General features: G+C 36.5%; 1 protein-coding gene across 1 annotated transcript in view; it reads right to left on the bottom strand.

Annotated features, from left to right (window-relative positions):
- Positions 1-7,367: 7,367 nt before the first annotated feature.
- Positions 7,368-14,139, bottom strand: part of f8 (coagulation factor VIII, procoagulant component) — a 30,058-nt gene continuing 23,286 nt past the window's right edge. The window contains exons 21-25 of the mRNA XM_088648966.1: positions 13,740-13,895; positions 12,767-12,911; positions 12,193-12,341; positions 10,046-10,228; positions 7,368-8,226 (exon numbers count right to left, since the gene is read on the bottom strand). Of these exons, the coding sequence (XP_088505092.1) occupies positions 8,077-8,226; positions 10,046-10,228; positions 12,193-12,341; positions 12,767-12,911; positions 13,740-13,895 (783 nt within the window). The 3' untranslated portion in view covers positions 7,368-8,076. The remainder of the gene's footprint in view (positions 8,227-10,045; positions 10,229-12,192; positions 12,342-12,766; positions 12,912-13,739; positions 13,896-14,139) is intronic.

Here is a 14,139-nt window from a genome sequence, read left to right on the forward strand (position 1 = left end):
TATATTTATACCGGATGCACCACTTTGACAGAGTGGAAAATAAGGACTATAATTCTAAAATGAGCCTTGGTTGTGAAGTGTTTTATAGCCATTCATCCAAGAACATGTGTACTAAACATTTTCTTCATTGTTTATAAAATGTATTACATAAAGGTAGAATAAAGTAGGTCATTCCCAGATTCACTAAAACAAAATCTTCAGTGTATATGTATCTCAGAAAAATTTAGCTGATATTTCTGTCCTATATCATCTGGAGATACTCTTAGCAGGAAAGCTAGGACAGCTGTAGAATTATGAAATATGTCTGTTTTGGAAACCATAGCTCATAATTAAATTTTCCAAATCCATTTGTTTGTTTTTCAAGTCCATCTTAATGACTGGTATTTATGTACTGCATTCAGTTTACAGAAAAACATGAAAGTGTTGATGAAGATGATGATGCTAGGTAAATAGGAAAAAGATAAGGTGTGAGGAGTTTTTTGCAATGGAATCTTGCGTATCAATTTATAGCATTGGCGCCGAACATTTTTTTGTAATTGGAAACAAATCTCTCATATACAAATTTGCAAGTGTTGGGTATAACACACTGCAGTTGACAATTGATTAATTGGTTTTATTAGGTTTAAATGATAATGATTTCTTGATAGAGTTTCCTTCCTTTCTGAGGCAGCAGACGGAAACAAGGTGTTTTCATGTCCTGGGAGACAGACAAGTGAACGAAGTTGAACAGATGTACTCACACACTAGTGTGTCCCCTTGTCTGAAGCAGATACCAAGTTATTTAATTGCCTCTGCAAGGATTGTTTAAATAATTTATAGCTTATGCTTAGGTGAAATATCATGTGGCTATAATGTAGACTATACCAAATGTCCAGATGTCATAACACACTCATTTGCTTCAGACACAGAAGAGCAGTTCCTTTTTGATTCATTCGTTCATTCAATCCTAAGTATTCACACTGAGTCCTAGATAGATGGGAAGTGCAATTTAAGTCTTTAATTAGGCTTCAGGCTGGAAAAACAAGGTAATCTGCTACCCTGACAATCTGTTTGATGTTGGGACCATGGAATTGAGCAACGTTATTATAATTTCAGACATGGCCGAAAGAAAATACGGAGGAATCCCACTTCTGTCAAAACATTTATTTAGATTTTAAATAAATGTGGGTGAAGAAGAAATGTTGAGAAAGATAGTTTTATAATATTACAAAAGTGCTGCTTTTCTAACGTCTGCAGTGAACAGGTTGAGTTGTGAAGCTCTGAAGTTGTCTTCATGTATATGTTAAGGGTTATGACAACTGCACCACCTGGTGATGAATCTTCAGTAAAGCTACTATTCCACAAAATTCCAGAATGAGCAATTAAGCAGCTAAATTGACTTACAATGACTGAATTTACAACACTGGCAATTGCTAAGAGCTTATTTGAGAAAAGATTCCCTCGCAAAAATGTCCAGACTTTACAGTTTATGTTTGGTTCTAAGAAATAATGAAAAAGAAAAGAGATGGCCACCCTGTATTAATTAACATTTTTAATTATATATAAACATGTACATAATTCTCTATTCATTTACAGGTTTCGACTTCACACCTCTCTTCACGTCTTTCATCTTTGCACCACCTGAGTGCCCACTCTGCTTCCTCCTGCTCCTGCCTGCTTCCCGCCTCCTCTACACTCCCAGCTTTTGTTCTCCAGTGCTATCAGCTGCTGACTTCCCTCTCTCTCACACCCAAAAAAGGCTCCACAGCCAAAACGTTGTGTTTCTTTTCTTCTCTTTTCAGCATGGAATGAATCTGTACTTGTTCCTTTGCAGCCTTCGCATGCTGACGTAGTTAACTACTTGAACAATGTATAAACATGGTTAACATTTTTAACAATATGCTTATTATTTTTCCTTTTCCTTTTTTCTGAAGCAAACTGACAAGTCAGGCAATGTGTACTGGTTTGAATGAGAAACGTGGATTCTGGTAGATGTGAGTTGTTCTTCACATATGATATGAAGACAAAAACATGTGTGAGTGGGAATTAGCAATTAATTCATTTGAAAGTTTGAAGAAAACAGTTTTGTAGAATGTGGTAGATTAAAATTAGAACTGAAGTAAAAGGGTTTTATCAATGAGGTCAATTCAACAGCCCTACACCGTTTGTGACACCTACTGTGGTGAGAGTGATTCTTCATTTGAAGAGCAATAATTGAGAGATCACTCTCTTCTGGTCCATGGGTTCTATTTTTATCCTTTTAGATCTGGAGATATTCAAGCTAAAGCCCAAACAGTTAAGTCTTTGTGTAAACAGAGAAAAATCAAGTGCAGCACATCAGGTATATTAGGCGGACAGAATCTTTGTTTCATCTACTAAATAATTCAGACAACTATTTTTCTAATGTTATTAGTGCGTGCCTTGCACTCCTTTTTTATTACAGGGATTAGTGTTTTTGGCTCCATCTGTTGGTTTGTTTTAATCTAAGTTAAAAATATAATACAATTGCAAAGCTTAAATAGGGCACAAGCCAGTGTATTGGGTCACAATAGCTCAGATCCTGTTACGGAAGGTGATGTCAGCCCCATGGAATGTAGATAGCACTGAAAAGCCATGTGGAGAGAAACCCATGACAGTTTGCATAGATTAACTATGACAATTTCCACCAGTTCTATGCTCAAAATATTCTGAATGTTTAAAATACATGGAACAAAAGAATTTAAGAGAATTCCCCAAAGGTTGAAGACTGAAATAGACTACTTAAGTATTTCCCCTAAGCTAGTTAAGGTTGCATAAAATAGCTTAAGGGGAAACTTAAATGAAATCACTTACAGGTTCACCTGATATCCTTCAGACCCTGTAAAAAAACAAAACAAAGACCTATGCTTCTTTAGCAGCGGCAGTGCTTAAATTTAAGAGCAGAATGGCGTCACACTTCATTAAAGGAGCTTCAGAAACAGAGAAAATCATCTGGGTACAATGGATTATGAGATATACAATACAATGAAATCATATTAGCACATATTTTTGTAATAATTAGAGAATAAAAGTAAAACAAATTCCTGGGAATGAAATATGTTTTATTGAAGAGAAGTTCTTTTATCTAGGAAGTAATTTGACTCTTAATAGTTTTGCAAGTCCAAAGAACAGCATCAAATCGCTCCTTATGTGACTGAAACTGAAGCATAGCCTTAGTTCGGTGGTCTGTCAAACAAGAACCTAACCAAAGAAAAAGGAGAACATATGTCATTACAAGATTTAAGACAAAACTGAAAGCAATATTAGCTCTCATAAAATGGCAACACAAAGACTTATAAGTAGTATAATTATTAGTGACTACTACTACTCAGTACTAGGCTATTACAAAATACTTATATATGAAGGTGAGTTAATAATTACTATAAATTTGTGTTTACAGTAATAAATTATCCATAAATATACTTCAAATGCCGGAAATACAGCCTTCTTCTGTATTTGTGAAGTGTATGAGTCAGAAAATTTATTGACTTGCACTCGTTCAATTATTTGTACAACTGCATGGTGATAAATGTGCACCCTGCAAAGTTTAAATTTGGTAAAGAGAAGTTCAAGGTTAGTTCTATGCTGAAAAGGTAAAAGAAAGAATAAAGAACCATATTTCTGTTCAGGTGCCATTTCAAGTGTGTGGAGGCAGGAGGGCGAGAGTAGGAATGTCAGAGCTGTGGAGTAAGAAGACAAAATAAAGAAAGTTTTAAAAAGGGCTAGGTTAGGTGATACTTTATCCATAAAGTATGGATACGAATGAAAACATTGTTAACGTTGCCGTGCAGTAACACCAGAGGGCACTAACAACACTGGTGTCTTGCACGTTTTCTATACTAGAAGGTACAGTGATACAATGCTTTCTGGTGTGTTTCATTTCATACCTAAACATAGCACCCTGAATAGTGCATATACTGTATGTATAAAATCAGAAAATCTGATGAAGGACAGCAAGATTCACGCAACATATTGATCCATATTTCAAAGTATGAGGGCACGACTGCAAATATGATAAAAAGCCCATTTTACTACAATACAAGTGGAGGGAAGATAGTGGGATCGTCAAGTATTGGCTTAATGCTTAATTGCTTCATATATCAAAAAAGGATTAGCACTGATGGGCTGAGTGGCTTGTCTTTGTCATTAACATTTCTTTAATGTTCTTAAAAAAATTGAAGTCTTGAAAAAAAGTCCTAATTTTTGGTCCTCAGATGATAACAATATTTACACAGCACAAAATACAATTTATAGATTCATACTAGATATGTATTAACCGTGTTTATGATGGTGGTTGCATCTTGCCTTATGTTTGTAAGTGTTTGCTCAACCGTATAAGTTTAAGAGGATTCTAAAGTATTCCAAAGCAAATTGAAAGGGCTCTGGAATTTCCTACAAAATAGACTACAGCTATTAGCTCCACCCTAAGTGCTCCTGGAAACCCATAATAAACAAATTTAGTACAAAGCTTCCGGATCTAAAGCCAAGGTCCACACTGGATCAAAACAAAACTGGGAATGAGAGGATTAACGAGTGTTCTTTTATATTATAGTGGAAATTGTACCACATTCCCACTGGACTTGTATCTTTGTTATGAGCTAGTACAAAAGTATTCAAAAATAAGGTGATAAAACAGGTCTGTTTTGACAGATATCATGCTGGTAAAAAAAACACATTTTAATTCATCACAAAAAAACCCCAATGGGAACAAGCTGTGAAAACATTGTCCAAAACTTTGACAGCGAGCAGAGTGGAAAAAAGAAATCACAAAAACAAGGCTGCTGCCAAATTCAATATACTCTCAAAATGTACTGTATAACGGTACACAAAGAACTCGTCTGGTTTTTGTGTAAGGAAACATCAGGCTTCTCCTTTTGGTGAAAGAGATGCTCAGTAAAGTAAATATTGACCTCTTAGCGAAGGGGAAAGTGGAGCTCACTGGTTCAACTAAAATAGTGAATATGCACATTGACATCTTGACATGATTCCCCATTAATTTTTATATTACACTTAAAACAGATTTGAATTTCAACTATTCTGTAACCACAAAATTAGGGAACCTAGTGTGTTTGGAACTGCATTGAGTTGATGTTGGCCAATTAATGTTGTCTGGAAAAGAGAAAGCAATAAAACAGTAGTCCTTAATGTTTTGTGCCAAAACAGCCAGAGAGTGCTTTAAAAAATTATATAGCAGACACAAGGGAAATCTAGTAAGGACAGATACTTTTAAGTATATTAACACAAATTGGTTCTCTTTCTCACATTTATATTGGTTCTGTAAATGCTTATTTTAGGCCAGCCGGAGCATGATGCTGACCACATCACCTCCACTTCCAGTGTCGGATGGTCAAGAAAAATGGTGGCCCTTGCCCCCCATTCACCATGGGCCTTCATGACCTGAAATGGGACCTACCTACCTAAATGCTTATTTTAATTTGACAAAAGTTATATAGACAGCATTTAGAGAATCCCCATTTCACTTAAAAAATGTAAAAATATTATCATGGTCAGCATTGAATAGTTACCACTTACGTTAGGCAGCATAGCCCTGTGATTACTACGAAGTAGACTGGAACTGCAAAAACAGCAGCTCGTGGAATATGAAGACGAAAATGATTAAACATGTCAACCAGGAATTCTGTTAGTCCCCTTTTCTGTCTGTGATGATGAGCTAGCAAAAAATAAAGGTAAAAAATGAAAAATAAATCACACTTGTCCGCTACCTTTAACAATTCACTCTTCATTGTGTTAAAATGAAGGTAATTAATCTGATTTGGTATACATTTCCCAGTGTAGATTGAAATTAATTAATGGAGATTTTTCTTTTCACTTGAGTTGCGTCTTGGTGTCAATTCTGTCTTGAAGTCACTGTGTGTGTGTGAAGTTTAAATGTTTTAACTACAGACAGACCCCATTCTTACATCCAAGAAGGTGGCTCCAGAAATGTGAAACATAAAATTGCTGTACAGAATAATACAGAAGGCTTTATTTCAGAGAACCTATAGAACTTTAGTACAAGTAGGCTATTCAGAAACCTCCCTCCAATTAATTAACTAAATAGTACCCAGTGTGTCTCTTAATAAATGATAGAGGCATGATAGCTCTGAACAGTCCCATTAAAGACCCGGACTGCTACACTGGGTCTGTGTGGGTTTTAACCTGGTGTCCCAGCTTCCTGCCACCTCCCAAAGACATTCAGGTTAGGAGGTCCTGGCGATTCAAACTTGATTGCCTCTTTTCATTGGTGACCTTTCTGATGTTCTATATAATATACATTAAATAATACAATAAGTGAGTTTGTATGTTCTCCCAGTGTTTGTGTGGGTTTCCTCAAGGAGCTCCAGTTTCCTTATAATCTCACGGTCCAAAGACTGTCCAAATACTGGGAGGTTAATTGGCTTCTGGAAAAATTGGTCATGGTGTGAGTTTGTCTGTGTCCGTGTGTGCCCTGTGATAGACTTGCGTCCCAGTGTCTCCTGCCTTGTGTGGATTGATTACCAGGCTAGGCTCCAGTTCATCTGTGACCCTGATTTAATAAAGCGGTTAGAAAATGGATGGACAATAATAATTAAGGTCTGTGTCCCTGCCTTACCTGAGCGTTGACTATCGTTGTTTATGCCCTCATTAATGAAGTGAAATTTTTCTCCTGAAGCTACCTGTGCTGTTATCCCAGGTCCCTCTGCCTGTGAGGCTGTGCAGAGGATGGCATTCCGCTTGGACACATTTTCATCTCTTCTTAAGGCCAACAGTTTTGGAAGGAAACAGGGTTTTGAAAAGTGCTTTTTAAGCAAGCCTTCAGGCCTTGAGCATTCAGCAACAGGTAGTGTTAAAAGGGCAATAAGCCACAGAAATCTTCCAAAATAATGCATTTTTAAAAAATGTCTTGAAACTCTGATTGTCAGAAAAATACTTGATTAGCTTTGTTAAGAAGAAATAGAAAAAGACAGTCTTAACATAATACCGACACAAAGCTGTAGTTTTTGTATTATGCAGAATTTGCATAATAGATTTCCAGTTTGTGACATCAGCAGTTTGATTTGTGACATCATTTACTTTGGAATGCAATAAACATACTCTATCCTGTGGCCAGTTGCATTAGCCACTTCCTGTATTAATCTACTGTAAGCTTCTCAATTTAATCTCTCTTTAGCACCTGAAAGCATACAATTAAAACATTCAAATGTACTTTTTAATTAATTATATACAATTATTATCATTAATAATATGTAGTGAAGCCATAGCATCTACTGGTTTCAAATTCATTTAAATTCCCTGCATACATATGCTTTATTTAAGCTGGTGATACTACACAGGATATACCTGTAGATCTAAATGTAGTTATCCCCCTATGAAATGAAGATTAGAAGCAATGCATTTTTAGTTTTTCATTTACTGAGTGCAGCAGGTTATAAAATATGTACTTAATACAGCCAAACTTGTAAAAATGCTCAAGAAATATTCCCCACTATATGAACAAAACCATTTTAAGAAGAAGGAAAGAAATTACAAAGGATCCAATAGCCGAAGAACATGTTTGTGTCACTTTACATATTAACATATTGTTGCTCATACAGCAGAAAGCAGCTGGGAGTTTGGCTAAAAATGTTCTTCTGAGTATATTGTTTATAAATTAAATAAAATATGAAAAACAGAAACCTGTTCTTAAGCCCGTCTATTATCAAATACAACATTCAGCTTAATGAACAAATACTAGGAGATCAAAATGGAAAAAAACAAACAAACAAACAAACAAACAAACAAACAAACAAACAAACAAACAAACAAACACATTATTGAATTAAAGCATTGTGAAAATAAACAGATACACAAATATATCAATATATGGGCAACATTTTCCTTGAAGTAAACCTTTGTAACACACTAATGTTTTGTCATAGAAAATGATATTTTTGGAGGTTTTAGCTTTCTTTTTGTGAAGAACAAGAAGATTATTTGTTTCTTCCATTATAACATTGATCTGACAGATCTGAGCAGTACTGTGTTAAGTTATAAAGATTGTACACTAGATAGTATGCAGCTTCAAAAAACATGTTTTCGTTGTTGTAGTAAATGAAAAAGTCACTGTTGTGTGTCACATCCCAGGAACTCCACTCTTAAGGCAATATCATTATACCAGCCTTTAGGATGAATCCTTATGTATCTGGTAAACAATGGGGGATCGAAAGTGTTCAGGACTTTATCTTGGTTTTTGGTATTCCCTTGGAACACCTAGACAAAAAAACAGAAAGAAGCACACAATATTATATCACTCAGCAGCTACTCTGATTACAAATTTCACCCTTTTAAATATAAAATATAGGACACAGATCTCTGACATAATCCTGTATCAAATGTACATTAGGGAAAAATTACTTTCCTCAAGTTCATTCGATTCATACTCTTCTGCAACTTTACAATGTTTGTATTACCATTAGAACACTGAATCTACATTTCACAATCATTCAAAACTCCCCAAACCAAACAATTCTTATTCCTCCTAAGCAGAATATAACATTATAGAATTAAAATGACATTTTAAAAAAATGCCCTGCTTCCTGAGAATCAGCCTCTAGGATCTGATTGGTGAAGATTTGTTAATTCCAAGATTAGATTCCCCTAGTTTACCTATAATCCAATTACACATTGCTTTATTTGTGTTTTTTCATTACGGGAAAGACATAGTTTGACAAATGGAACTGTGTTTTTACGAGAAAGACTGTCATTGTTTCCTTGTGATAAACGTGACTGGTAGCTGTTTCTCTTTCTCCATTTATGGTGCTGATAAAAAAGCATATCTACAGACATGAGCTGTCAATGTCTGATTCAAATCGTGAAAAGGAAACAGACCATTCCAACACAATTCAAAATGATGGAAAAGGCAGCAGGAGAACTATCTTATATTAGCAAGATTTTTTTAACATGCTCTATGTTGTTTTAATTGATATCACACAGGCTAAAAATTGCAAGTGTCAAAGCAAATCCCAGCACTGTGATATGATTGGTGCAGAGCTAATCTTTGCCAAATTGCATACGTATTTGAGTCTTATACCACTGGAGGTGTCATGAGTATCACAGGAATTGTGAGGAATAGAAATTTGATTTAGTAATCGAGTAGACACAGAGAAACAGACACTGCACTCTTCTAAACAGAATAGACAAAAATACAACAGGTTGCATTATCTGTATGGATTATATACTTTATAATTACATTAATGTAAATGTTTTATTTATTCAAATTAGTTTTTTATTTACATGAATGTTGTCTACAGGCTAATGGACTCCAGAACACAGAGTTATGAGAAAAGTACAAAGATATAATAAATAAAGCAGGATAGTTTATCTACATGTGGCCATTATAACCTGTATTCTGTTTTTCAGTTACACTGTTCTGGTTGCAATTACTAGTGCTAGTCAGGCTTTCTAAATCAATAGTTCTTTCCCACAGGCTTATGTTTAATGTACATATGAAATGAATAAAAACCACAAAAAAACAGAAATTCAATTCAAGTTGCCAAATGTTGAAATCTGGGGAATAGTTCTGAAAAGCAACTACTTAGAAAAGACAACTATTTGTTTTTCTAACAAAAACAAATTGTTTAAACATATCTGATGGGGTAGTGGAAGCCTAGTTAATTGAATAATTACTGTACATACAGTATATGGGGGCGGAGCGATGGCACTATGGCTAAGGATCTACTGGCAGGTTGCCAGTTCAAATCCCACGGCCAGCCAGAGGAATCCTACTCTGTTGGGCCCCTGAGCAAGGCCTTTAACCTCAGCTGCTCCAGGGGTGCTGTACAATGACTGACCCTGCTCTCTGACCCCAAGCTACTCTCCCTGTCTGTGTGTCTCATAAAGAGAGCAAGCTGGGGTATGCGAAAAGACGAATTCCTAATGCAAGAAATTGTATATGACCAATTATCTTATATGTTATTGTATAAGTTACACACCTTTGTGGATATATACAAATATCTCATATAAGGGGATGTTATATACTGTATATATAAAACACATGTAGTAGAAGAAGCTAGGGACTGGATAACAGCACCTTTTCTTTTGAGCTCATCTCTTCCTGAACAGCCGACCAGGCTGCCCCATCCAAACTGATTGAAATCGTGAACTCCGTCACCATCATGTGGCTTAAAAAAGACTTGGCCCCCTGGGTGATGATTCCTGTGATCCTCTTCATCTCAGCAAAGTCCACCTGCAGCCATTCGTGTGGGTTATTGGCCTGTTTCAAAGACATATTCTGTGTTACTGAAACAACTGGAACAGCATACTCTGTGTTCCTGTAAGTAAACAAACGATCACAGAGATATCTGATGGACATCAGCCATCAAAGGAGTAAGGGCCACACGGCTTCCTGCTGTTTGTAAGCTAAAAAGCTAGGAAGCGATTTTTTTTAATAAAAGGGCTCCTGGGTATTATATCAGACCACTTTAAATACAAACTAACCACTATTTCTTTATATGTAATGACACAATGATTCTGTATGTAATGATATCTAGTACCACTTGTTTGCTTTATTGCTATCTATATCTCAGTTTTGAATGTATAGTATTTTGTTTGTATAGCACATCGTATGTTCAATGATTCAATTCAATTCAGTGATTAGGAATACTATTCCTAATACTACACCTGTAAATAATAACACAGAGCACTAAGTGGTTCACTAAGTGAGCGTTTTAGATTTTATTCGTCCATCCATTTTCTAACCACTACATCCCAGTCGGGGTGGTGGGGGAGCAGGAACCTATCCCAGCAAGCAATGGGTGCAAAGCAGGATACAAACTGGAAGGGGCGTCAGTCCTTCACAGGGAGCACACACACACACACACACACACACACACACACACACACACACACACACACACACACACACACACACACACACCAGGGCCACGTTTTCTAGAAGCCAGCATATCTACCAGTATGTCTGTGGACTGTGGGAATAAACCAGAGCACCCGGCAAAAAGCCCCTTGAACATGGGGAGCACATACTCCATGAAGACAGCACTCACACCAGGGCACATTTTTACAGAAGTCAATTAACCTACCAGTATGACTTTGGATTTGTCCTCGGTAACAGGGCAGTTGGATGTGGAGTGTCAGATAATGGGGTTAAGCCGCCAGAGGGCGGTGGTGAGACACTTCAGATACAGGCAGAAATGATCAAATACGCAAGACGATATGAGGAGATTGGTGTCGTCTGCATGTGAAGCCAGTGTTCTGTATTTAAGTGTTTAGTGAGCGAACAGTCCTGGTTGGCTAAGGGGAGCTAGACCCTCGCTGTTAGGTGTGGCAGCAAGACAAAAAGATCAAACTGGTTCCAGCAGCAGCTCTGGAGGGGAATGAGAAATTGTATCACTTAATAAGCATATCACTATAATGAGAGATTATATCTCTCTGAGGGAGAGAGAGAACAGGGCTGTCTGAGTCAAATGTCTCTATCTGGTATCTTCTCTGGATTAAGTGAGCCAGCCAGTGGTGTTTCAGGGAAAACTCAATCTCACTGTGAGACATTATTTAGTAGCGAAAGGCTCCATGGTTATGGAGGAAGTAGTCTAGGAGCAGGGAATCTCCTAGACAAAATGGTTAATCAGAAGAGGGAAGTCTCTCACAGAGCAGCAGCTCTCTGGAAAGAAGGAAGACAGGTAGGGCTGACTGGCCTCAATGAGATTGACCAGGTGAGGTATTCCACTGGTACTCATTTTTAAGATATAACAGAGTTAAGGGAGGCATGGAGTAATGGCCATATTTAGCATAAAAATGGTTAAATACAGCAATAGTGGTTTGGGAGCTGCCTTATTAAGGTAAACACAGGGGTTAGTTGCAGATTCCCCATGCTTGGCTACCATCCAAGGGGATCTGTCACAGGATGGAGAACACACAAACTCCAACTCAGAAACTGACCCCAGAACTTCAGCACTGAGAGGCAGTAATGATAAACAGTGTGTTACCAGCTGAAATAGTTGGGATTTGGTTTCCAATGGTCAGTACTCTGGAAACTACCCTCTAAGGGTAAGTCAGGGAGTAAGCCAAAAGTGGACGAACAGGAGTCAATTTTGTTTTGCCAGTAGCTCTTTTGGCCAGCAACACACATGCAGATCTGACAGAGTAAAGAGCAGCTGGCAGTGTATTGTGAAGAAAAGACGAAACAGCCGAGATGGTAATAAAAACAAAGAAATATAGTACCTTGGGTCTCCAAGCATTGACTCTTGCATTTAAATTCAAACGAGCCAAAGAAGGCTTCCAAGATGAAAATGTGGCATCTAAAAATGACGAAGCAGTGATTTGATTTGCAGGAATCAGGCCTTTCTCCATCCCCAAGGGCAATGAACAGCCTAATGAAGTAAAAAAAAGACATGATGTCCACCTCTCTCAGACACACAAAATAAAATACTGCTAAATGTGCTGTATAACAAAACCTTTGGTAGAAAGCAGACAAATAACAACAACAACACTGCATTTAAAGGAAAAAAACAAGTATGAATTATTCTTGTAATTAGTGAGAAAATTTCATTTCACTCACAAAATGGGACCTAAAATCGGCAGTAGATTACCAAGAACAGAACTCCCTAATTTCAGAAATGCAAATATATTTAGAAATTAAAATAGAGTGAAAAGTGTATTGGCTACCATGACACACTTGAACCTGAGGCAGCAAGTAGATAAGTATGTTGTCCTTTCAACTCAAGAAGCAATTACGGCTTTAAGTAAATATTCTTTACAACTCTTCCATCTTTGCAGAGTTATTTTCAGGTCTTACTGTTCAGGTCACAGCCAATTAATTCCATGCGAAGTGTGGGACGCTTCTGAAAGTTCACAGGATGCAGTTTGATAAAGCGGCCTATTATAGGAGGGGAAAAATAGTTCTCCTTTATACTTGAGGAATCAAAATTTCCTCCAAATATCTGAAAGAAGCACACAAAAATGAGGAATTACAAAAAAGGAGGGAGTTTGACAGCTGCATACTTGATGTTTCTTGTTATGCTTTAAAAGGCTACTGACCTCTTTATATTTAACCTATTTCTGTTATTTTTTTGGACTCACAAAGAGGAATTCACAGTTCACATGCTGCACATGCATAGAGAGAGTTAGTTCTGAGAGCGTTAAAATGCCGTGTACACAATTTTGTGTTCTGAGTGTGATATCGCGGAAGAAGGCAAACCCTGCTTCACATACAGTCTCTACACATTTCTATATTTCTATATGACTAAAAACTGAATACTCAAATGTGATAAAGTGAGGAAATGGCAAAAGAAATTAACACTAACAAGGAAATGGTGTTCATTAAAAAGTGTTCATTGTTATTCATTGAAAAATCACTGCCTGTGATTTAAGAATCATGTGTCACATTTATGTGTTTGTTTCATTTACGTACACTTTCTTTGTTAAATATGCACATTATATGCTTTTAGTAGAGACTAGGTTATAAGCACCAGAAACTGCAGTTTATCTTTACATTAAACATTAAAGAACAGCTTTAAATTAAAAGGATAAATATAAATATACAGTATACTGTATACCATAAATACAAGAGTGCAATATAAAAACTAAATGTACATTACATAAGACACATGCCACATAAAACATACTTAATTTACCAATTATTTTAGAACAATAACTAAATGTGGAAGTATGAACACATTTATATACCTCTTCAAAATTTGAATCTGGGTCTGTTCCTTCACAGAATATCATGCATGAACTGTGTGTACATTGCCTTTTGGAAAATTCACCTGTTCTGAAATTGTGCTGTTCCCTTTGTAGGTTTTCCACACTTCACCATCCAAGCTGTGAGATATGACAAACTGAGAAATGAAACTCTCTGAGAAACGTTGTCTTGCACCCTGGGTTCTGATTCCATGTATTATTGTTGGTTTCAAGAGGTCAACCTAAAATGACAGTAATAAATTTAAACATTCGATTTGCATAAACTGGGCTTTTCCATCATGTTTCAGTAGCCAGATCACTTGAATAGTAGAGACTCCATATTCTAAGGTGATGAATTTCTTTCCTTTCTACTAATCATTTTCATTCTGATGCTTGCTGTTGTTTCTTATACTGCTTGAAAGAAACTAAAGTTACATATTGTAATTATGTTTGCTTCAAGGTTTCTGTTAGAAAAAAAAGTCTGAT

The sequence above is a fragment of the Lepisosteus platostomus genome, chromosome 10 (assembly GCF_059453375.1).
Source record: "Lepisosteus platostomus isolate fLepPlt1 chromosome 10, fLepPlt1.hap1, whole genome shotgun sequence".
Classification (NCBI taxonomy): Eukaryota; Metazoa; Chordata; class Actinopteri; order Semionotiformes; family Lepisosteidae; genus Lepisosteus; species Lepisosteus platostomus.